This window comes from Triticum aestivum, chromosome 4B, assembly GCF_018294505.1.
Source record: "Triticum aestivum cultivar Chinese Spring chromosome 4B, IWGSC CS RefSeq v2.1, whole genome shotgun sequence".
NCBI lineage: Eukaryota > Viridiplantae > Streptophyta > Magnoliopsida > Poales > Poaceae > Triticum > Triticum aestivum.
Genome location: NC_057804.1, coordinates 548,239,868 through 548,262,377, shown reverse-complemented (window position 1 = coordinate 548,262,377; position 22,510 = coordinate 548,239,868). Strand labels below are relative to the sequence as shown.

Genomic DNA, 22,510 nt, shown 5'->3' with positions numbered 1-22,510 from the left:
CGCCCAGCCACACCCCCACTTTCCAGCGCCATCAATGCGCGGCGCTGCGCTGGCGCGCCTCCGCCCCTCCGTTGCCTCCGCCCGCTCCCGCACGTCGCCCTCCCCCCTCCCCGCCACCGTCCACGTCGTCCCGCCGAGCATGCAGCTCAGCTCAGCTGGTGTATCGCTTGCGCTCCCCGGCCCGGCCCTGCCCGTATGTATATATCACCTCTCACGGCTCGTGTAAAAGCTACAGTTGTACCTACCTGTCTATCGAGTGTCTACAACACACACGCGTCCTCTACTCTACCTGTACGTTGGTACGCACGAGCTGGCGGTCGAGGTTGGTCGGGCGATGGACTCGATCATGGAGCGCCCGATGGTGGACGGCAACGGCGGGACGATCGGGCGGAGCAAGTCGGACCAGCTGCCGCCGGCGCCGGCGTCGGCGTCCACGGCGCAGTCGCTCAGCCGGACGGCGTCGGCGGAGACGGTGCTCAGCACGGCCGACGTGACCAGCCTGTCGCGCAAGTCCAGCTTCGGGAAGCGCTCCGCGTCGGGCGGCAGCGGCGCCGGCGGGAACAGCCACGGGCGCAGCCACATCCGCAAGTCCCGGAGCGCGCAGCTGAAGCTGGACATGGAGGACCTCGTCAGCAGCGGCGCCGCGCTCAGCCGCGCGTCCAGCGCCAGCCTCGGCTTCTCCTTCACCTTCACCGGCTTCACCCCGCCGCCCCGGGACATGATGTCCTCCGCCGAGCTCGCGCCCTTCAGCGACGACGACGTCGACCTCGAGGCCGCCGATACCACGCGCCGCAAGAGCCTCATGGCAGAGCCCACCCTGCCCATATACCTCAAGGTACGTACAGTACTCCACTTGCTAGTACCAAAGCAGAGCAAAAACAAACACATGCAACTGACTCCTAAACTGAGTGCGCCGGGGCGGCCATTGCCATGCGTGCATGCAGTTTTCGGAGGTGAAGTACAGGGTGGCGGTGAAGGGGACGCCGAGGGAGATACTGAGCGGGATATCTGGGTCGGCGAGCCCCGGCGAGGTGCTGGCGATGATGGGCCCCTCCGGCAGCGGCAAGACAACGCTTCTCAGCATGCTCGGCGGCAGGGCCACCGCCGCCGACGGCTGCATCTCCTACAACGACGAGCCCTTCGGCAAGTCCCTCAAGCGCAGGTAACTTCACATACCTAGTTCTACCCAGTTAACCCTAGCAAAGCTAGCCATAGCTAGAGTAGGGCATGCTTAGTTTACCTCCCATTAATTAGGCCCTGCGACGAATAATTTCTCATTAATCAAATCAAATCGTGTCGCGTGGCTTAACACGATGGATGCATGGGAGGTGCATGAGGTACGTGTAGCCCATGCTACAGGTACGTCACGTACGTGTAGCCCATGCATGGCCGTTGCCTGTCAGAAGTGTCGATCGGCTAATAAAGGAGGGCTTAGCTAGGCACGACTCACGGTTATCCTGCTAATCTGTCCTGGTCGATCTCGTGGCTCTTGTTCTTCCCTCGCTTGCCGGCAAGATAAAAGGTGGCCTCCAGCTGCCTGGTCTAATTAGGTGAAGACTTTTTCTTTTTCTCTTGAGATAGAGGCTGCAAGTAGCTTGACTTGTCAGTCTGTCGTTGCATTATTTTTCTAAGTAGTTAGGTTGTCACTCACTACATGATGTCTTTGTCTTGTGTCTGTTCCTGTCCGCGTGACTACAGTGAAAATTTTCTTCTTCCTCCTCTTCTTAGAAAAAGAATGACGAGTCTTTTCCTTGTGAGCTTGTTGGTGCACTTGTTTTTGGGTCAATAGTGAATTTCTTTTTTGAGAGCATGGTAAATAATGAGTGGCGGGCTATTTTTTATATAATAAGTGGCGACCTATCGTGATTTTTTAGAAGTTTTTTTAGGGAACTTTTTGAGAAGAAGTGGCGACTTACCCCGAAAAAAAAGAGAAGTGGCTACTTAGTGGTCTTTTTTAGAACACGGTACAGACGCGGACTCTCGTATATACATGCATACACAGTGGCGGAGACAAGGGGTGCCAACCAGGGTCCAAGCGAACATGCAAATATTTCCACTACGGCACTGAGTATTTCTGCTAAAACAATGTATTAGCTTTGTATTCCGTTGGTCTGGCCCTCTCCAAGCTAGTTTAGCAGCTCTTGCCCCGGTCCATTTAGATTTCCTGGCTCCGTCAGTGTGCATACACTCATCTCTATGAACACAAACATAGACCTTACCCCTATGAGCACTTTTAAGAGACTGAGCCGGTATATTTGACGAAATTACCACAGGCGTCTCGTAGTCGATGGAAATATCTCCTCCCACTGAACACGGATCGTCGAAAATCTGGTTTTTTTTTTGAGACATTCCTGAAATAAATGGTAACTTGGCAAGTAAGGGTCTAGGGCCTGTGGCTGGGCCTTGTTTGGGCCAGGCGAAGTGCAACACAAACGGCGGTCCCCTTCTTCACCTAAAAAAAAAAGGCTGTCGCCTCTGGCCTGCTAGGCGAGCCGGCGAGTCTTCTCAAACTCCGGCGACTCTGTAGTGTAGCCTGTAGGCATCTCTCCGGCATCAGGACGTTCGCCGTCGCCTTCCCTAGTGTCCTGATCCTCGTCTCCTCGTGTTCCCTTCACCGTTGTGTCATGAGTCATGACCACCAGCTAGCCGGGTTCTCTCTCCTCCACCCATCACCGCAAATGTCAAGAGTCAAGACGACCGACGACGATCTCTTGGGCGTCCGCTCATCATGGTTTAACCAGTGGCTAAGGCCTGCGCTTCATTGGATCACAGAAGTGAGTTAGAACTAGTACCTGCTTCTTGGTAAAGCAGCGCGTGGCGAAGCCACCTGCCTGTATGTAACCTGTTCGGCAAAATTCCTAACCCAGGTCACTTCTGCATAGTCCTGATGGCTTCTGGTTGCCGGCTGAAACCAACTACATGTATCTTTTGCTTGTCGTCAGTGCATGCACTGTTTGTTTGAATATTAGGATTTGTGAAGCTAGAAGTAGGCTTGGATGTCCCTCTAGTTATGATGCCATTGCTATTCTGACATTTAATTGGATTTTTACTTGGTTTGCAGGATTGGATTTGTGACTCAAGATGATGTTCTCTTTACTCATCTTACTGTGAAGGAGACACTAACATACGCAGCATTACTTCGTCTCCCAAGAACAATGACCAGGGAGCAAAAGAAAGAACGGGCAATGGACATCATATATGAACTGGGCCTCGAGAGGTATATCATATATTTTCTTTGATTTATAAGCATATCTGTTTTGATATATAGCAAGGTAGTTTAGTTAATTGTGTGAGCGTGTTTGAAGGTGCCAGGACACTATGATTGGAGGATCTTTTGTGCGTGGGGTTTCAGGGGGTGAAAGGAAAAGAGTTTGCATCGGAAATGAGATTATAATCAATCCATCTTTGCTTTTCCTTGATGAGCCGACATCTGGGTTGGATTCAACTACAGCGCTTAGGATAGTTCAACTTCTACATGACATTGCTGAGGTAACATGAAAGTAAATTACGCATTAGCTGTCCGCCTGTCCCAACAGTTCAGTTGAACTTTAATTATGTTTATTTGATGCAGACTGGGAAGACAGTGATCACCACGATCCATCAACCATCCAGCAGGCTGTTTCATAAGTTTGACAAGCTTATCCTCCTGGGCAGAGGAAGTTTGCTCTACTTTGGGAAGACAGCTGAAGCCATGCCCTACTTTTCATCCATTGGATGCAACCCGCTCATCGCAATGAACCCAGCAGAATTTCTACTGGATCTTGCTAATGGCAACACTAATGATGTTTCTGTTCCTTCCGAATTAGATGACAAGGTGCACATGGAAAATCAGAATCTGCAGGATACTAATTCCAAGATTAACTTAAGGCCATCAGCACAAGATGTTCATGAGGTGAAGAAATGAAAGCAATGTGCTTGTGTTGTGAGTAGACAAATCGTTTTAGATCTGTACGAATAATTTGTATGTGATTTCATGCAGTACCTTGTTGATGCTTATGAGCATCGAGTGGCATATAAGGAGAAGAAGAAGCTTCTAGCACCACTTCCGATCAGTGATGATATGAAGGCAACAATAACATCTTCGAAACGAGAGTGGGGCACAAACTGGTGCCAACAATATTCCATCCTCTTCTGTAGAGGTCTCAAGGAAAGACGGCATGATTATTTGAGCTGGATGAGAATCACCCAGGTCATAGCTACATCAATTATCTTAGGTTTGCTCTGGTGGCACTCTGATCCCACCACACCAAAAGGTCTACAAGATCAGGTATATGCACACAAATAATTATTTGATACATGTAATGGATAATTAAATTGGTCAATTTAATACTTCTACAAGTAATTAAGGATATGTACCATCATAAGACACTGCCCTCTCGTCTATGCAGGCAGGCTTACTGTTTTTCATAGCCGTGTTTTGGGGTTTCTTTCCTGTGTTTACTGCCATCTTCACATTCCCTCAAGAGAGGGCAATGTTGAACAAGGAGCGTGCAGCTGACATGTACAAGCTCAGTGCATACTTCTTGGCCAGAACGACAAGTGATCTGCCACTAGACCTTTTCCTCCCAGTCATATTTATGGTGATTGTCTACTTCATGGCAGGCCTCAAAGCAAGTGCCATGCGTTTCTTTCTTAGCATGTTGACCGTCTTTCTCAGCATCATTGCTGCTCAGGTATGGCAGTCAAAACTGGTTCAGTCATACAATCAATGCCCATGACATCTCTTATATTGCTGTTTGTGAACTAAGTAAACCTAGATATTTTATATTCTGAAAGTTTTTTTCTGCTATTTAACCATGTGGCCACCATCCATGCTCTAGTTAAAAAAGACTTTATTTTGGATTAATAAAACAGAACGAACATCAAATTCATGTTAAATACTAGGCCTCAAAATAAATAGATGGCAAGCAAAAAAATTTCCTCGGAAAGAAGCACACCGTTATCTAGTCTATCATTTCATCAATGTGTTGCTTATTAGTAAGGGAAAAGGTTTCCTAATCTATATTATAATATTGCACGGTACCTCAAAAGAACATTAACAGTGATTTGAAATCTATGACTCAAGAAGGAAGTTGTATGCAGGGACTAGGACTGGCAATTGGAGCTACCCTCTTGGATATCAAGAAGGCAACTACTCTAGCTTCAGTCACAGTCATGACATTCATGCTGGCAGGAGGGTTCTTTGTAAAGGTGAGAGCGAGTACTATTCGCACCTATCAACCGATACAAAGCTGAATTATTACTACTCCCTCCGTCCCAAAATAAGTGTCTTTTATTCAGTACAACTTTAGTATAAACTTGTAGGGAGTACTATGGAAGGGGCAAGGCTGAATATTGCTTCTTGAACAAACATATGTCTTCAATCTTGTAATAACTAGCATATGGCTTGGGTTACTGACTATTTGCCCTCCTTTCCCCTCTGATCTGCAGAGGGTTCCGCCATTCATATCCTGGCTCCGGTACCTGTCCTTCAACTACCACACGTACAGGCTGCTGCTGAAGGTGCAGTACGACCCCGTGCCAGACATCCTGATGACCTCCGTACCTCTGGATAACGGCGTGACAGAAGTCGGAGCCCTGGTTGCGATGATCATCGGGTACCGGGTGCTGGCCTACCTGTCCCTCAGGCGAGTGAAGGCTTCGAACGGCTAGCAGGGCAAGTGAACTGGAGGGCACTCCTAGTTCTTACCGGCTGTTTTTGATTGCATGTAGGGAAGTCTGTATTTATATTTGCGCCACGAGAAGATGGATCTTTTTTTCCCCACTGTTCTGTCTTTCTGCTACGTCCAGAGCGCGAGCAATGTACTGCCTGTTGCTAGTTAACTCGTGGAACAGATTAATGTGAACAGTGAGCAAGAAAGTGCTAGCAAGTGCTAGCCGTTAACTGTCTTCTGAATGTTGACACTCCATGTTTTTAGTGATTATTGGAATGTTACAGTGAAGCCGGCGACCTCAAATCTAGAGCCTGATGACCTCCGTGCGCCCAGCGTCGCCGCCGCGAACTCTCGGCCATGGTGGCGACTCTGCCTCTCCTGCTCACAGAAGTAGCCGCCGACGTCCGGCAACACACCGACAGGTGTGCTCCATGTAGCATGGAAAATACTAGTCGGAGGTGGAGGTGGAAACCAGCCGCCTCTGAAGCGAAGCGCGGTGAACTCTTCGCGGACCTGGGGTCGGAGAGCCGGAGCTGCAGTTGACGGCGAACGACCGTGAGGCCGGTCCGTCCAGCACTATCGGCACGAAGGTTGTTTACATGCCCGGCTAGTTTCTAGCAGTAGTACGTAGCCTAGTAAGCTTAGTACTCCCTCCGTCCGAAAAACTTATCCCTCAAATGAATGTATTTAATACTAACTTGATGCTAGATATATCAATTTAAAGGATAAACTTTTTCAGATGGAAGGAATACGTACTACCTCTGTTTCTAAATGTCAGATATTTTGGTAATTTCCCTGTAAAAAAAGATCTTTTGATAATTTAAATTAAACTATGAAAATGTCTTATAAGGAACATAGGATATACTCCCTCCGTCCGAAAATACTTGTCGCTGCCCCCTCCTTACCTCTGCAGTCTTCCTTCCCTAACCTTTTTCTTCTGTCTTGTGATCTTGCACCTGGGTGCACCTCACAAGGTTATGTAACATGTGACATGTGACTTTCACAGGTTTTTAACCTGTTTTGAAATACAAGGTTGGCACTCAGCCACCTTTTCTTTCAAAAAAAACAAAATGTCGCATAAATGAATGAAAATGGATGTATCTAGAATTAAAATACATCTAGGTACATTCATTTCAATGACAAATATTTCCAAACGGAGGAAGTAGCTTTGAGTGTTGCATAATGCTGGATTTAGGGTGTCAAATTTGATGCATGTGGCTGTAGATGCTCTCTCAAAGCCGCATCATACGCCTGGGTGGGCAATCCGGTAATGTTTTTTCGACCCAGATGGACGCCTCAAACGGGACTAAAACGTCCGGACTGACCGGCACCCCCCATCTCCAGCCCAAATATAGGACGGATATGGGGTGGCCCGGACACGTCCGGGCGCATCCGCCTGACAAGCCCGGCCCACCATCATCCCACGGATGTTCAAAAAAAAACATCGGCCTCGTCGTTCCGAAACCGTAGCTCACTCACTCTCCTATCTCACTCCATCCTCTCCTCTCCTCTCACCGATTCCGATCGAATGCGGCGTAATGTCGAGCTTCGGCAGCCGCTCCGACGACGAGGTGGATCCGGAGTATGAGCTTGCCCTCTGCATCGCCTTGAAGCGGTCCAAGGTGGACAACGGGGGCAGCTCCGGATCTGCGCCTCGCCGCAGCCGCCGCTTCCCAGTCGATGCAGCTCGGACGCCGGCGTTGGCCCCTTCCGGCCCATGGGCAGCTCCGACAGGCGGCCAGCGCAATCGGCGCCTCCCCCAAGTTATCCCATCGCCCCGCCGGCTGCTGCTCCCCCTTGTGGGCAGCGGTGGGTGCTTGTGCTCGCCCCGCTGGCCTGGACGCGCATGCCGGTGTCATAGGCGTCGCGTGCCCGCCGCGAGAGGCAGCCGACAAGGGAGAGGGAGGCTGTGGAGAGCTCTATCCGCCGCCGGCGTGGGTTACCGGCGGAGCCCGACGAGGACCAGCGGCTCCTCGTGTGGGTCTACCATCGGTCGCTTACGACGGCGGAGACAGACGCTCGGCGGCTTCGCCGGAAGAACGCCAAGGCTCTTTGGCTTGCCATCGAGCAGTCCGAGCGGGAGGCGTTGGAGAAGGCGAAGGAGGCGGCTCGGCTGACCAAGCTCGGGCACCAGCAGGACCGGGCGTCCAGCGCCTCAAGGGCCTCATCATCGTCGACTCCTCCTTCGACAACGACGACGGCTTCTCCTCCGACGAATCGGACGATCCTCCACCAGCCGACGACGGGTACAGCTACGTGATGTCTACTACGCAACCTTCTTCTTGTAGACGTTGTTGGGCCTCCAAGTGCAGAGGTTTGTAGGACAGTAGCAAATTTCCCTCAAGTGGATGACCTAAGATTTATCAATCCATGGGAGGCATAGGATGAAGATGGTCTCTCTCAAGCAACCTTGCAACCAAATAACAAAGAGTCTCTTGTGTCCCCAACACACCCAATACAATGGTAAATTGTATAGATGCACTAGTTCGGCGAAGAGATGGTGATACAAGTGCAATATGGATGGTAGATATAGGTTTTTGTAATCTAAAATTATAAAAACAGCAAGGTAACTAATGATAAAAGTGAGCGCAAACGGTATTGCAATGCTAGGAAACAAGGCCTAAGGTTCATACTTTCACTAGTGCAAGTTCTCTCAACAATAATAACATAATTGGATTATATAACTATCCCTCAACATGCAACAAAGAGTCACTCCAAAGCCACTAATAGTGAAGAACAAACGAATAGATTATGGTAGGGTACGAAACCACCTCAAAGTTATCATTTCTGCTCGATCTATTCAAGAGTCCGTAGTAAAATAACGTAAAGCTATTCTTTCCGTTCAATCTATCATATAGTTCATACTAGAATAACACCTTAAGACACAAATCAACCAAAACCTTAATGTCACCTAGATACTCCAATGTCACCTCAAGTATCCGTGAGCATGATTATACAATATGCATCACACAATCTCAGATTCATCTATTCAACCAACACAAAGTACTTCAAAGAGTGCCCCAAAGTTTCTACCGGAGAGTCAAGACGAAAACGTGTGCCAACCCCTATGCATAGGTTCATGGGCGGAACCCGCAAGTTGATCACCAAAACATACATCAAGTGGATCACGTGAATATCTCATTGTCACCACAGATAATCACGGCAAGACATACATCAAGTGTTCTCAAATCCTTAAAGACTCAATCCGATAAGATAACTTCAAAGGGAAAACTCAATCCATTACAAAAGAGTAGAGGGGGAGAAACATCATAAGATCCAACTATAATAGCAAAGCTCGCGATACATCAAGATCGTATCACCTCAAGAACACGAGAGAGAGAGAGAGATCAAACACATAGCTACTGGTACATACCCTCAGCCCCGAGGGTGAACTACTCCCTCCTTGTCATGAAGAGCGTCGGGATGATGAAGATGGCCACGGTGAGGGATTCGCCCTCCGGCAGGGTGCCGGAATGGACTCCTGAGAGGTTTTTGGTGGCTACAGAGGCTTGCGGCGGCGGAACTCCCGATCCGTCTTGTTTTTAGGGTATATGGTAATATATAGGCGAAAGAAGTTGGTCGGGGGAGCCACGAGGGGCCCACGAGACAGGGGGCGCGCCCAGTAGGGGGGGCGCCCTCCACCCTTGTGGCCACCTCGAAGCTTCCTTGACTTCAACTCCAAGTCTTCTGGATCACGTTCGTTCCAAAAATCATGCTCCCGAAAGTTTCATTCCGTTTGGACTCCGTTTGATATTCCTTTTTTTCGAAACACTGAAATAAGCAAGAAAACAACAATATGGGCTGGGCCTCCGGTTAATAGGTTAGTCCCAAAAATAATATAAAAGTGCTTAGTAAAGCTCATAAACATCCAAAATAGATAATATTATAGCATGAATGCTTCACAAATTATAGATACGTTGGAGACGTATCACTACGCCGGCGACCAGAAGGGGAAAGGGCCGGCCCGGAAGTGCTGAAGTTGATTTTAATTTCAAGTTTTAGATGTAGCATATAATTGCCCATCGTTTGTGTGAACTTTCGTGGATCTTTTGGAGAACTATTGTGCAATTTCTATGTCCGGAGCTGATCTACGTAGTTTGATCGACATTGCATGCTATAGTATGGATGTAGGGGTTCGGATATGAGAGACATGGATGTGGACGACGCGATTTGAGGAGTGCCTGATCACTGTCCGCGGACGCGTCCGGGCGTGTTTGAGGGCCTAGATTTGCAAGTCCGGTTGTAGATGCTCTTACATGACTGGTTGCCCTATGCGTTGGAGAAGTACAAATGTTCACGTGTGGTCACCCTCTGCAATTAAATCATGTTGTGTTTCTTGTCAAAATCCCCTCTTGACTAGAAAGAGCATTCCAAACTGTGAGCAGTGGATTTTCTTCAAATCCCTCTGACCCATATTATTTGTTGCTGATTTAGTACAAATCGAAGGAAGTATTGTCATTCAGGTAAAAACATGGTTTTTAGCCAGTTTCCTTGCTAAATGTTCAATTGTGTTTCAACTAAATGGTAAGGCAGGTTGCTCGGAAAAAGAAGGGGAAAACACGAGCAGAAAACCACGTCCTCTTCGAAATATAGACAACAATGGCAATGTTAACACCGACTCTAACCGGCCTGAGACTGAAGAGTTTAGTTACTTTTGACAAATTAATCGAGTTCTAAGACCCATAATACCAAGATGACGCATAAATACAACACAAACAGTAGAGCATGTTGGACGGGTATCACTACCATGGCAGTACGGTTTCTGACAATTTTAGGTCAATATCTTTAATTTACAGGAGTCCAGGCCTCTCGCGGAGCTGCTCTTTTTTTTTAGGGATCGCAGAGTAGCTGCTCAGTGCTCCATGTACTGGTGTGCCGGCGGGGTTATCTTTGTCTTCCCTCCTGCGGGACATTCAAAATAATATTCCATAAAACAAAGCAATTTGAATTGTTTCTATCCTAAGCAATGAGACTTCAGTATTGTATCAGCTTGATTATATATAAATTTTTCTCTGTCATAAGTTTGTCAAGAGCACATTTTGAACAATGCTAGTGTCTATTTGGATCCTCTCCGCTCAACTGCGCTCCTGAAGCGGACGGACCGGCGCCGAACGCACCAACTCCACGGAGTCAAAAGAGCGGAGCGGAACAGCATGTAGCTCATTTTCACAGAGTGGCTAAAACCGAGCTCCTATATCAGTCCTAACTCCTATCGCATGCTTAAGTAAGAACTGAAGATCATAGTCCATGGTTCACTGGTGGGCATGGGAATAGGAAACTCACCGTATGCACCACGAATCTCTACTTCGCGCCATTCTTGAACAAGAGCACAGCAACAGCACATTACATGTGAAAGGAAATCGTCACAACACCCTCCCTGTCAGCAGCATACAAAGTCAGAAGTTCAGGTACTATACAGGGCTGTGAGTTCGATAGTATATATGAACACTCTGGCAGGTAGTGTTAGGGACTTATATCAAACGTCTGACACTGGCACTGGACAAAGAGGTATAGTACTCCCTCCATTCCTAAATATTTGTCTTTCTAGACATTTCAAATGACTACCACATACGGATGTATGTAGACATATTTTAGAGTGTAGATTCACTCATTTTGCTTCGTATGTAGTCACTTGTTGAAATCTCTAGAAAGACAAATATTTAGGAACGGAGGGAGTATTATTTAAGTTACTCTATTAATAATCATAAACCAGATGTTTCCCTAACATTAATCTAGTTTGGCAATCAGTTAACTATGCGTGTCCCCCGCAAAAAAAATGCACATGTAACATGGACAGTCCCTGGTGTGTGTTTCGGGGAGGGGGTATAAATCAACTGGTAGCAATCAGTTAACTATGTGTGTCCCCCGCAAAAAAAAAAAAAAAAAAAAACTGCACATGTAACATGGACAGTCCCTGGTGTGTGTTTCGGGGAGGGGGTATAAATCAACTGGTAGCAATAAATTTAGATGTCCAGGAATATTTACCGCAATATTTAGCCTTTGACGAAGCTTTCTCCTTACACAGCAAGTGTAACAGCAACAAGACAATATGAGGGAGTACGCCATAATATCATTGCAGGCTTCTCCGGAAGCTGACGACAACACAAAGTAACTATGTAAATCAGTCTTTAGTTACAGGGTAGTTAGGCTCACATAAGTTGTGACTGCATTATTTTTGGAAGTAGACCTAATGTAGTATAAGATCTTTGTTGCCATGGAAATTTTGATTTATAAGATGCTCAGCACATTAGAAGATTTGGCAAATGGTTAACTGATAAAAAATAGGTGCGTGGAAATTTGCTTGTCATAACTCTGACAGCTGATGTGGTAACTTTAAGAGAATTTTCTTACACATGGGCTTGTTCTTGGCGATTGAAGCAATTCTTGAGAACGTTCCACATGGAAAAAAGAAGGTCTTCAGACCTGTGTTATCACAAGCAGACAAACAGCAAGAAAAATATGTAAGAATCATTGGGGTCACTCATAAGCATCAAGTATACCTCCTCCCATATTGTTTTCCACACATTAACGGCATTATCTGAAGAAGTGTTAAGAATAGCAACATCCTATAGCCATTTATGTTATTTTTTTCGGTTTAATATGCATTCCACTGCATGGATTTCAATGTTGTGTTCAGATTAAAATACCTCAACATAAGAGTGCCAAACTATGTAATCAAGCATAAACTGTGTGGTTAGCAGTACGTTAGAGAGTGATATGACAAAAGCGTATATTGTGCTTGAGATAGCATGCACAGAACTACAAAGATAAAATAAAAACCATCAGTGCAATAGTGAGCATAATGATTAAATTTCCATTATACACTGAGAAAACAAATAGACATACACAGAGCTGGCTCTGAACAGCAACCAAGTAAATCTGCATGCCACTCATCACTGTATGATGCTGTACTCGAGACCAGATCATGGTTGTAGGGAACAGGTGAAGAACTCCTGCATGCAATGAAAACTATCAAGGATCTTATAGTATGGAAGTTCAATTTGTGGAGGGTAACTTTCAAAACATCATACAAGAGTCCAGTTCTCTTCCATCGGATCAGACAAATTGATGTACTCCCTCCGATGCAAAATACGTGTCGTGGTTTTAGTTCAAGTTACCAAATAGTAACAGATTTTAAAATTTTAAACCAGGCACACAAATTCATGACTCCAAAATAGTTTACTCCTATTATTTTTATGTTCTTTGGAACGATATCATACATAATCAGGCACCAAGAGAGTCTAGCTAAACTTACTAACCGCGGTGCAACATAGGCATCTTTTTGCTTCTTTGGAGAGTCATCATCATATGATTTTGCACTGTCTTCATTAACTTTTGTGCACTTTGACTTGGTTTTCTTGGCAACCTTGGCATCGGTACTTTCGTCTGGAATAGAACTTTCCACGGTTCTAGTAACTCCAAGCAGGTGATGAATAACCTCGCACTGGGCCATATCCATGTTGCTTTGTGATCTTTGAAGCTCCACCTGGAGCTTCTCACTTTCCTTTCGAAGGGCTTCGTTAAATGGCAAGTTTGGATAAGAACAGGACAGAGTCTTCTTGAGCACTATCGAAGGATTTGTGCTAGGGTCAGGGTTTAACAGAGCTTCATGGACCTCTTTGTCTTCCTCGTCAAGAGAGTATTCACATTGATCCCTTTCAATGTACTCAATTCGCTCCTGAGATAGAGAAAAATGATGATCAAAATAGGCCTTGAAGCCAAAATGATACAGGGAGAAGCGGCAAAAGTTGGTAGTAACAGTGGACTAATCCAAGGTCACATGTTTAGTGACCCACGAGAGCTCATGGCCTGACTTCCTAGTAGCAATTCAATCATATTGATACATAAACAATGAAAACGATGATCGACAAAAAGGCGGTATGTTTTTACTCAAATGAAATGAGAGAAGGAAACATTCTACAATAGAATCTTTTGGTTCACAGCAACTTCCTAGGCAGTCGGCAGAAAACAAGACACCCCACCAGAGCACTCACTCAGGAAAGCCACCAATCCAATCATATTCCACCAAATCTCAAAAGGCACACCACCTTTTTTTCTAGACCAGCATGTAAGTATATCCCAGCAGAATGGAATCAATACATAACAAATCAACATCTCCTAAAAGCCTAGCACCAATCTAGGTGTCCGATGACACTAGTATTATAGCACAAGTAGTAGTACAGAGCTAAACAAACAATTTGGTTGGGGAGAGGTGACTGATTACCGACCCGCACGCGGGCGTTGTCGACGAGCGTGATGAGCGGCACGAGGCGGAGGTAGTTGTCGATCTCGGTCTGCGCGGTGCGGAACCGGTAGACGATGTTCCAGCCCATGGCGAGGAGGTAGAGGTAGGAGCGGTCCTGGCAGGAGTTGACGAGCAGGTAGCCCCGGCGGAGCGCGTCCTCGAGCTGCTCCAGCGGCTCCCGCGTCTCCGGGTACTTCTTGAGCTCCGACACCCGGAGCTGCTCCAGCAGGCCGCCGATGAGCTTGAGGTGCTGCGCGAAGCGGCGGCAGTTGCTCTTGTGCATCCGCGCCGTGGCCGCCGCCTTGACGATGAGGCCGATGAGGCGCACCGCGTCCAGCCCCGTGAGCTGCGCGTAGTTGGCCAGGTCACCCACGCTCCCCATCGCTGCGGCCCCGGCTTCTCCCTCTCCCCCGACGAATCACCCGATCTCCTTGGTGCGGAGGAGCGAAATGCGGCCGGGCTGGTTAATCCGCGCGCGGAGCGAAGATCGAAGAGGCCCGGCCGGTGGCACCACTCATCTGACGGTCCGGCTGGAAATTCTGGGAGAGCAGATACTGTGCGGCGGCGGGCGTAGATCTGCGAGATCGCTCACTCGCGCCGGCGCGGCAGCATTCCCCGCCTTGCCATGGTCGGTGGTCGTTCCCCTTTTCGTCGCCTGCCACAGCGGCTGCAAGGAAGGAGAGGAATTAATGAAGAAGATAGAGATTTCCGGTTGCGCCGCAGAATTTGCACCGGAAACGGCGAAACGCGGCCAAGAAAACCGGGAAAGAAAAGCTCGTCAATTCTTACCTCTTTCTTTAGCTACCTCCTCCGGCTGCCTCGGCGAGCAATTAAGCGGGTAGGAGCGGCAGAGCTGCACGCGACGCTATCTCCCTCGAGCGGCGGGGCCGAGGGGAGGGGGGAGGACTGGAGTGAGAGCGGAGGCAATGCCGCTGCAAGTGGGAGAGGCGGCAGGCGTAGGGAGGATGAGGGAGGGAGGGGACGGCCTCTCTCCGTTGCTTGGGTGGTGGGTGCTACTGCTGGCACGAGGAGAGGAGAGGAGACCCTGGCTGGGTGGCTTTTGGACGGGCTCGCTCGTTAACTCCACTCTCCTCTCTAGGACCGCCGGTAACAGCCAACCACCCGATGTGTCAGTCAGCCGGAGTCGCGTTTACTGGACAGGCGGGCGACTTTACTTGTACTGGTGTCGTGCACGGGCAGTTCTGGGTTACCGCGAGACGTGCGGTGCCGGTGGGGTGGGCTGGTGCGGCGCAGCGTTCCTCTCCGTCTCCGGTCTCCACGCCGCGGGAGCGGGCTGCGGCAGGTGTCGACAAAGGGATAGTTTAATTCCTGCCTCGGAGCTTGTGCGCTGCGATAGCGCACTCGCAGGACCGGCCACGGCATGGCATGGCATCGCAGGACCGGCCAAAGCGCCCGTGAGCGCGAGGTGCGCTGGTGGTTGGTATAATTGCTGGCCTGCTGCTTTCGTTTCGTGGTTTCGCTCGGTGGTGGTGCACTTTGCTACGCCCCGTTGCCGCCGAGGCGAGGCGCACTGCCAATTTTTGTCCGCGGGTGCGTAATGTATGTATGCTGTGGAAGTGAAGTGCCACCGCACCGACCGGGGCCAGCGTGCACGAGCGGGCGGCCGCGCACTTACGCGAAGCGCCACCACGTAATGTATGTAGCTCGCTCGCCACGCGCCGGTTCTCCCGGTTCCTAATCGCTTCCGTTCGTAGTTGAGCGTTGACTTTTTAAAAAAAAATATGAAAATTTCGAAAACTTATAAATTAAAAAAATGTTACAAATTTGAAAAAAATCACGGGGTAAAAATTTTATCGCGCATTTGAAAAAGTTAGTGAACTCGAAAAAGTTCATGAGTTTAAAGAAAGTTCACGAACTTTTAAAAAGTTAACAGATTTTAAAAAATATTGCAAATTTGAAAAAAAATCATGCATTCAAAAAATATACATGGATTTGAAAAAAGTTAGCAAAATTTAAAAAGTTTACAAATATGAAAAAATAACATTTGTAAAATGTTTGCCAAAAAAGCAAAATGGCAACAGAACAAACTGAAAAAAATGGCTGGGAACGTTTCAGAAAAAACAAGCAGCGACAGCTTACATGGGCTGATCCATTCTATGCACTGCGAAGTGAGCCGAAAATTATGGCCGCGAAGGAGCAAAAATTTAAATAAATGGGCCAAGAACAAGGTGGAGGGTGTTTGTGCGTCGATTTGCCAAATAAACTTTAAGAGCACTTAAGGCGCCTAATAAGGTTTGGATCTGTTCTCTTGGATAGGACCCCGTTGAAATAACGAAAAGAGGGTATATTTTTTTAAAAAAGAACACAGATTACTTCAATTTTTCAAAAACTCACTATGAATTAAAAATGTTCATGCAATGTAAAAGTATTATTCAAATGATTTTTAAAATGTTCATATCATTTTTTTAATGTTTGTGTGTTTCAGAAATATGCTCCTGACATTTTAACAATTTTTTTATAGAGTGTAAAAGATTGCATAATTTTGGAAAAATGTTTCAAACAATTATAAAAATTCTATAACATTTAGAAATATTTAACACTTGAAAAATGTTCATGGATTTTTTTAAAATGTTTGATCTAGGATAAAAAATCATCATGTATTTTAAAGTTGTTCAATGTGCATTTGACAAATGTTTAACATTTAAGAAATGTTTCTCTTTTAAAAAAAATCATGGCATTTATGAAAAATATGTTCAGTGTGTGTCAAAAAAAGTCCACCATGTATTTGAAAAATGTTCAATGTGCATTTGACAAATGTTCAACATATATTCAGAATAATATTTAGCGAGTATTTGAAAAATGTTCAATTTATCTGAAAGTGGTCAAAACATACACAACTTTTTCAATGGGAATTTGACAAAATGTTCAGCATGTACTCGAATAAAAAACTGTTCAGTGTGTATATAAAAAATGTTTAATGTGTAGACTAAATATGTACAATCTGTCTTTTAAAAAGTCAATATGTATTTGAAAAAATGAAGAAGAAAAGACAAAGAAAAATAAAAAAACTAGAAAGAAAAAAGGGATCAACACATAGAAACAAAGTAGAAGAAAATCCGCACCGAAGCTTCGAAAACCAGTTCGAACTTGTCCACGGAAGCGTTTTCAAAATCCATCCCCAAAAGCTACAATATTGGGCCGGCCCGTTATAGGAGCGCCAAAGGCGGTATGAAGGTACATCTCACCGCGAATACTGTAACACCCCAAAAATTTAATCGTATTTTTATTAAGTAAAATTTGGTCAGAAATAAAATTGTTAGTTATATGAGGTCATTTCAGGGCCTTTTCCGTTTTCTGTTATCCAAAACTCTTCCCTCCATAGAAGATTACTTTTGTGGAATATTGTGGTCTGTGGGTCTCTTATAAATCTTGCCATTTGTATTATAAATAACAGTAGAAAATACTTCTATAATAAAATTTGCCACAAAGTAATACTTTTAAAAGCATTTTCAATACTTGAAATGCTTCTATTGCACTACAATCATTTTAAATAATTGTTTTAAAATCCCACAAAAGTTATGGGAGGTCATGGGATGCCTATATGTCCCTTTTATGCAAAAACCTAACTAGGTCCTTTGAAAATTTTGAGTGAAACACCCTCTTTTCATTTCCGTCCCACTCTTGAGTTATAACTACAGCCTTAACTTTCCTAGCTCTGTTAATTTTGAAACTTTCCTATCTTGTAGTCCTTCCAACTAGTACCTTAAGCCCAGATGGGCAGCTCAAATTTCAACTTGTAAGTCCATCAAACATTCTTCTGTAATTTCTGTCCAATACTGAAGTTTTGCAAAACTTGCACTAACAAGTTTCTCTCCTTGCCAAACAAACTCCACCATCATCTCTATCATCTAAAGATACCCCTATCCTGCCAAGTTTCAAATCCAACAAAGTTTTCTAGTTGGCCCTAGCAATATGTCAAACACCTCATGTGCATGACAGCATTCTGCAAGTTCATAAACTTGCATTGGGCACCTGATCATTTGACCAAACCAGCATGTCCATCACTCCTCTCATGGTTAGAGGCACCCTCCTACTAATCTTCAGCTTGTTTGGGTCAACCTAGATCGCACTAGCAATATGACGAACACATGTGTGCACTGGCACGGCCAGAGCGCGCGTTTTGCACGCGTCAGCACCGAGCTTCTGTTGTCGCAACTGCTGCCTCCCTTGGCTTGCCCCACCCCTAGCTGACCACCCCCACCTGCTGCAGCCTGCCGACAGCTAGCCTTGGCCATGCGACGGCCACCGCCATCCATGACAACCAGGAGCATTGCCCGATGAGTACGCCTTCGCCTCGTCTCTGTCCGGGCCCATCTCGCTTGAATGCCAACGGCTCAGGCTCATCCGCAGCTCACCGACCGCACAAAAAGACACACCGGCCACGCCACGTCCTCGCCACCGCCCTCGCCTGCCATCACTGGCCGCGGCCGCCGCAGTCACCTCGGGACAACACCGCCCAAGGTGTGTGGCACCTCTCCGAGCCAACCAACGATCCCTATCATCACTGCGAGGAGCCTCCGTCCACACCAACCACGGCCACCGCCCCTAACCACCCTCTCTACCTCACTAATGGCGATTGCCATCATGGCCATTCTCTGGAAGCAGTGGCACCACCTCTTCCCCCCTATTTAAGCTCACCCGAGCTCTCCCCAATCATCACAACTCCTCCTCCCCCCGCTGTAAGTCTTCAATAGAAGTAGAACGACCGGAGATAGTCGTCTTCTCCAATTCCGGCAACCACGGCCGCCGCCATTGTCCGAATGATTCCGACGCCGTCCGGCCCTTCCTTTCCTCGATTTCTTCACCAATATCCCCCTGGAGCACCTATGAATCCATCCCCGTGCTCAATTCTGCTCTGGAGCCACCGTGGGCGAAAGCCCCAATTCGTCTCTGCCGGAGTTCTTCGGTTGAGCTCGTCGTCGGCAAACTCCGCCCACCCCTATGACCATGGCAAGCACCGAAAGGATCGCCACGACGCCCCAAGCACACCAGTGTGCTCAGAACTCCGAGGGGAGCCGTCGTTCGCCAGCGAGGACCGCCGGAGCAGCCCCTCAGTTTTGTCGGAGAGGAAGGCGCGCGCGCGAACCAGTCAAACTTGACTAGTGGGCCAGGCGGGCCAACTGTCAGTGACTCAGCGTTGTGCCAGCTCATTTTAAGTGAAAGAGTATTCTGTGAAGTACGTCTTCCTACTCTGAAAATGCATTTCTAGCCGAACCATTTTCTTTTCTGTTTTTATTTAAATTCATATTCGACCCTAACTTTGACTGCCTCTATTTTTTAAACCACAACCCCAATTGACTTGATTCTTTTTCTATTACTTCTAAAATTTCATCTAGTTTATTTTAGTATTTATTTAAAAAAATTCCAAACAACTTTTTAGCATTGTTATGGCTTTATATGGTAATTGAAATATTTTGAAAATAGGAAATGGAGGGAAGATAAGATTTTCAAACATTTGGAATGCACCCAACACTTCTGCATGCTCAAGGCAAGCATTTTGAACACATGATATGGTGACTGCATAATTATTTCTGGCATGCGTATTTGAATTATGAATATGTTGAATTCCTATAGAGTTTGCATATTGTTGCTCATACATGCATGATCCCCTTAATGATATTTTATCTTCGCTTAAACATGAAGTATAAGCGAGTATGATTATTTTCATGTGCCACATATGCCCATGTTGGTCAAGGCTAAATTGCAGGAAGAATCGGTCACGAGAAAAGTGACCGTGAGACTGAAATCTCGTTGTGACGAGAATGATACAGTGAGAGTATGTTGGGACATACCAGGTGGTGACCCTATTGGGTACTTCCAAGAGAATATATTGTGGTAACCACTATAGGGAAACTTCAACCTCCTGAGTTGACCATAGATCGAGTCTTATTCCGGTACCCCCCATACTGGTTTCGTGCTAGCACTTGTCCCTGCCACAAGTAGGGTATTGTTCAGTAAGTTGTTAACCCCTTTCCCCGCACACATCGTACAGAGAGACCACAATGAAGGTTTACAGGTACCGGTTGCAATGCCAGTCAACATGTCAGGGGGCATGGGTGTATCCGGTTGGGTTGAGAGGGGGCACCCCTTATAATCCACGCGTGTTAATAGTGATCCCATGCTACTCGAGACGATGGTCTCCCCGCCTTAGAGTTTTTCTTGAACGATGATTTCGGTGATTCCTGGCATCTGGAAAGTTAATATGGTGTGTGCTGGTCAGGTGTGTTTTCAACCCAAAAGCCATAACGGGAATTAGTCAGCGTCTCGGTGTTGGCTAAAGAAATCCTATACACGTGGATAAAGAGTACACCCTCTGTAGAGTTATACCTATTCGAATAGCCGTGTCCATGGTTAAGGACTACAGTCTGGGTTGGTCAAGTGTCGGTCTTAGTGTCAGTCTCCGGAGGAAATAATTAAAGTGATCATGGATCCTTTTGCAGGATAATGATTGTCACTACTGGGGCTATTATGAATATTGTTGTTGATATGAATAATATTGTGGACTAACCTTTTCCTCTTATGTTTAACCTCGAGTATCCCTTGGGATGGATAGACTACACGAGATACTCAAGTTTATTTTCATTTCTGAGTATCACTTGGGATGGCTAGTCCACCTGGATACTCGTGTTATTATTTTTCATATAAGCCCTTTATGAGGCGTCGCTTCGGACACCTGACTGTGCCATGTATTCTCAAGACCTCTCGAGGCGTCGCTATTAGACAACCGCCAGGCAGTTATTTTCAAGACCTCTCGAGGCGTCGCTTCCAGACACACGGTTAGCATTTTTCTTGGAATTCCTCAGGCGGGCCAACGCCCGATGTTCCATTTCAGTTTCTTGATTTACTACTAACATGTTTTATTTATCCTTCTACATCATATTAATATTCATCGGGCCATGCTTTAATTTTCAGTCATCTCATGCATATAATTTGATTCATTACGAGCATATGCATTCGGTATATCTTTTGTTCATCATGTTTGCGAGTACATTCAAACGTACTCACTGGCTTGTCCCTGGCTATTGTCCTGGCCAGATCATGATTCAGAGAGGAGTACTGTGAAGACACCCCACAACCTAGGATCACATTACGTGAATCACAGGCACCGACGGGCCACATTACGTGACCCTAATTTCTCTGAAGAGGCGTTCAACGCCTTCAACTCAGGGGACGCGTACATCCGAGCTGCTCAAGATGGCCTTGCCAGAGCTATGGACCAGTATGTAAAGTACATACAGGTAAGAAAATTTGATAAGTACGTATATCAGTAGCCCCTGAGACTTGAAACAGTTGGCACAACTGATTTAAGTATCAATTATGTGCATAGGTTCTTAAAGAGAAGAATACCCAGCTATCTAAAGAGCTGGAAGAGTGCAAAGCCCAACTGCGGGCCGCAGTTGCAGGAATGAAGGAGCCCTAGAAGGCCTCGTCTGGTAACTTTCGTCTTGATCAAAAAGAATGTACTGACGTATACCAGTTTAGTATTCGGCATGCGTGCAGATCTAACAATAGATTCTGCAGACAATCCCGGAAGTAATCCGGAGATCGTATCGGAGGATGACCCTCATGCTCAACGACAGCTGAAAGCTGGCGAGTGTGTGCTTACAAAAGGTATACGGGAGAAGAATGATCTCCAGGACGCGAAGACCAGGCTAGACGTTGAATTAAAGGATGTCCGGGGCCAACTTGCTGACTCCGTGAAGGAAAATAAGTGGCTTCAACGCGGCATTTTTAGTAAGTGCTTGAACGAACCTTTAAACAGTTTGTGGAAGAAACACGCTAACATAATTATATTTGTAGGTATGCTGACAGGTCATCCCGGAGAGGAGATGCCCGGATCTGCAGGCGATCTTCTCCAAGAACTCTCACAACTGCACGAGCAAGTTCAGCAGGTGATGCAAGGTATTGCCCATGCCTTGTGGCCTTCCGCATCCCTGCCAGGAGGCATGTGAGAGCTTGTGGAGATGCTCAAGGGAGCACGGCGGCGCTTCCGATTATGGAAGGTGTCGGCCTGCCGACAAGGTGCAAGGGAAGCCTGGGCCATGGTGAAGACACGATACACAAAGGCTGACCCGAACCATATGGCCGAGGTCGGACCTGCAGGGCCAGATGGGGCAGAGATTCCCGTTAGTCTGGTATATGACCAGGTTTCTTTAGCCGTAAAGTATTCCCAACAGGATTGTAGGCTAGACAGCCTGTTGGATGGTATAGAAGAAGAATTCAGTCAGTCTAAGTGACTTTTATACTTCGAAGGACATATTTTGTCCCTAGCCGGATTGTAAATCATTTGTCTTGGCCGACCTTTTCGCTTCAACCTCTGGACCCGATAGTCTGGAGTGTATCCGAATACCCGCGCGGTTATGTAAAAAATCGGGGTATGCGTGGAAACCAGGCGTAGGGGTCATAAGTGCTTGAACAGACAAGTACCCAACTAGTTATGGTATATTACATGGGTAGTAAGAAACATCTTCCAGGGAGAATAGTTCCGTTAAGGGTTCCTTTCCCTGGGTGTGCATGCATTAATGTGCATGTCCGATCTGCGAAAAATGCCGCAGGATATAAACATCTGGGGGCATGTATTGTAATAAGT

The 22,510-nt window shown here is 46.6% G+C and overlaps 2 protein-coding genes and 1 long non-coding RNA gene across 4 annotated transcripts; 2 read left to right on the top strand and 1 right to left on the bottom strand.

Moving 5' to 3' along the window:
* The first annotated feature begins 224 nt into the window (after positions 1–224).
* LOC123093200 (ABC transporter G family member 22) lies at positions 225–5,904 on the top strand. The gene is made up of 9 exons (XM_044515110.1): positions 225–835; positions 945–1,162; positions 3,062–3,217; positions 3,306–3,489; positions 3,572–3,892; positions 3,980–4,267; positions 4,389–4,673; positions 5,083–5,190; positions 5,431–5,904. Exons 1-9 carry the CDS (start codon positions 335–337, stop codon positions 5,650–5,652), a joined length of 2,283 nt encoding a protein of 760 aa, XP_044371045.1. The 5' UTR covers positions 225–334; the 3' UTR covers positions 5,653–5,904.
* Positions 5,905–10,216: 4,312 nt separating this feature from the next.
* Positions 10,217–14,995, bottom strand: LOC123093199 (cell number regulator 13). Its single transcript, XM_044515109.1, has 8 exons — positions 14,689–14,995; positions 13,883–14,566; positions 12,914–13,332; positions 12,501–12,607; positions 12,006–12,077; positions 11,640–11,746; positions 10,938–11,031; positions 10,217–10,556 (listed from the first exon to the last, which is right to left on the bottom strand). The coding sequence occupies exons 2-8, from the start codon at positions 14,279–14,281 to the stop codon at positions 10,507–10,509; spliced, it is 1,248 nt and encodes a 415-aa protein (XP_044371044.1). The 5' UTR covers positions 14,282–14,566; positions 14,689–14,995; the 3' UTR covers positions 10,217–10,506.
* Positions 14,996–18,608: 3,613 nt separating this feature from the next.
* LOC123095178 (uncharacterized) lies at positions 18,609–22,072 on the top strand. Of its 2 annotated transcripts, XR_006446115.1 has the most exons (6): positions 18,609–19,096; positions 19,345–20,696; positions 20,956–21,158; positions 21,248–21,353; positions 21,442–21,654; positions 21,721–22,072. It is a non-coding gene; the product is annotated as an uncharacterized lncRNA (long non-coding RNA). The 2 variants fall into 2 exon arrangements; XR_006446114.1 differs by having other exon boundaries at positions 18,609–20,696.
* Positions 22,073–22,510: the final 438 nt, after the last annotated feature.

What these genes read in the sequence shown, in the direction of transcription:
- LOC123093200 (XM_044515110.1), top strand. Translation starts at nt 335, where the DNA reads ATGGACTCGATCATGGAGCGCCCGATGGTGGACGGCAACGGCGGGACG. An exon ending in TATGAACTGGGCCTCGAGAG is followed by an intron (nt 3,218 to 3,305) that starts GTATATCATATA and finishes GCGTGTTTGAAG; the next exon opens with GTGCCAGGACACTATGATTG. An exon ending in CAGCACAAGATGTTCATGAG is followed by an intron (nt 3,893 to 3,979) that starts GTGAAGAAATGA and finishes GATTTCATGCAG; the next exon opens with TACCTTGTTGATGCTTATGA.
- LOC123093199 (XM_044515109.1), bottom strand. Translation starts at nt 14,281, where the DNA reads ATGGGGAGCGTGGGTGACCTGGCCAACTACGCGCAGCTCACGGGGCTG. An exon ending in TCGACAACGCCCGCGTGCGG is followed by an intron (nt 13,333 to 13,882) that starts GTCGGTAATCAG and finishes TCTCTATCTCAG; the next exon opens with GAGCGAATTGAGTACATTGA. An exon ending in CTGTTCAGAGCCAGCTCTGT is followed by an intron (nt 12,078 to 12,500) that starts GTATGTCTATTT and finishes GTGATAACACAG; the next exon opens with GTCTGAAGACCTTCTTTTTT.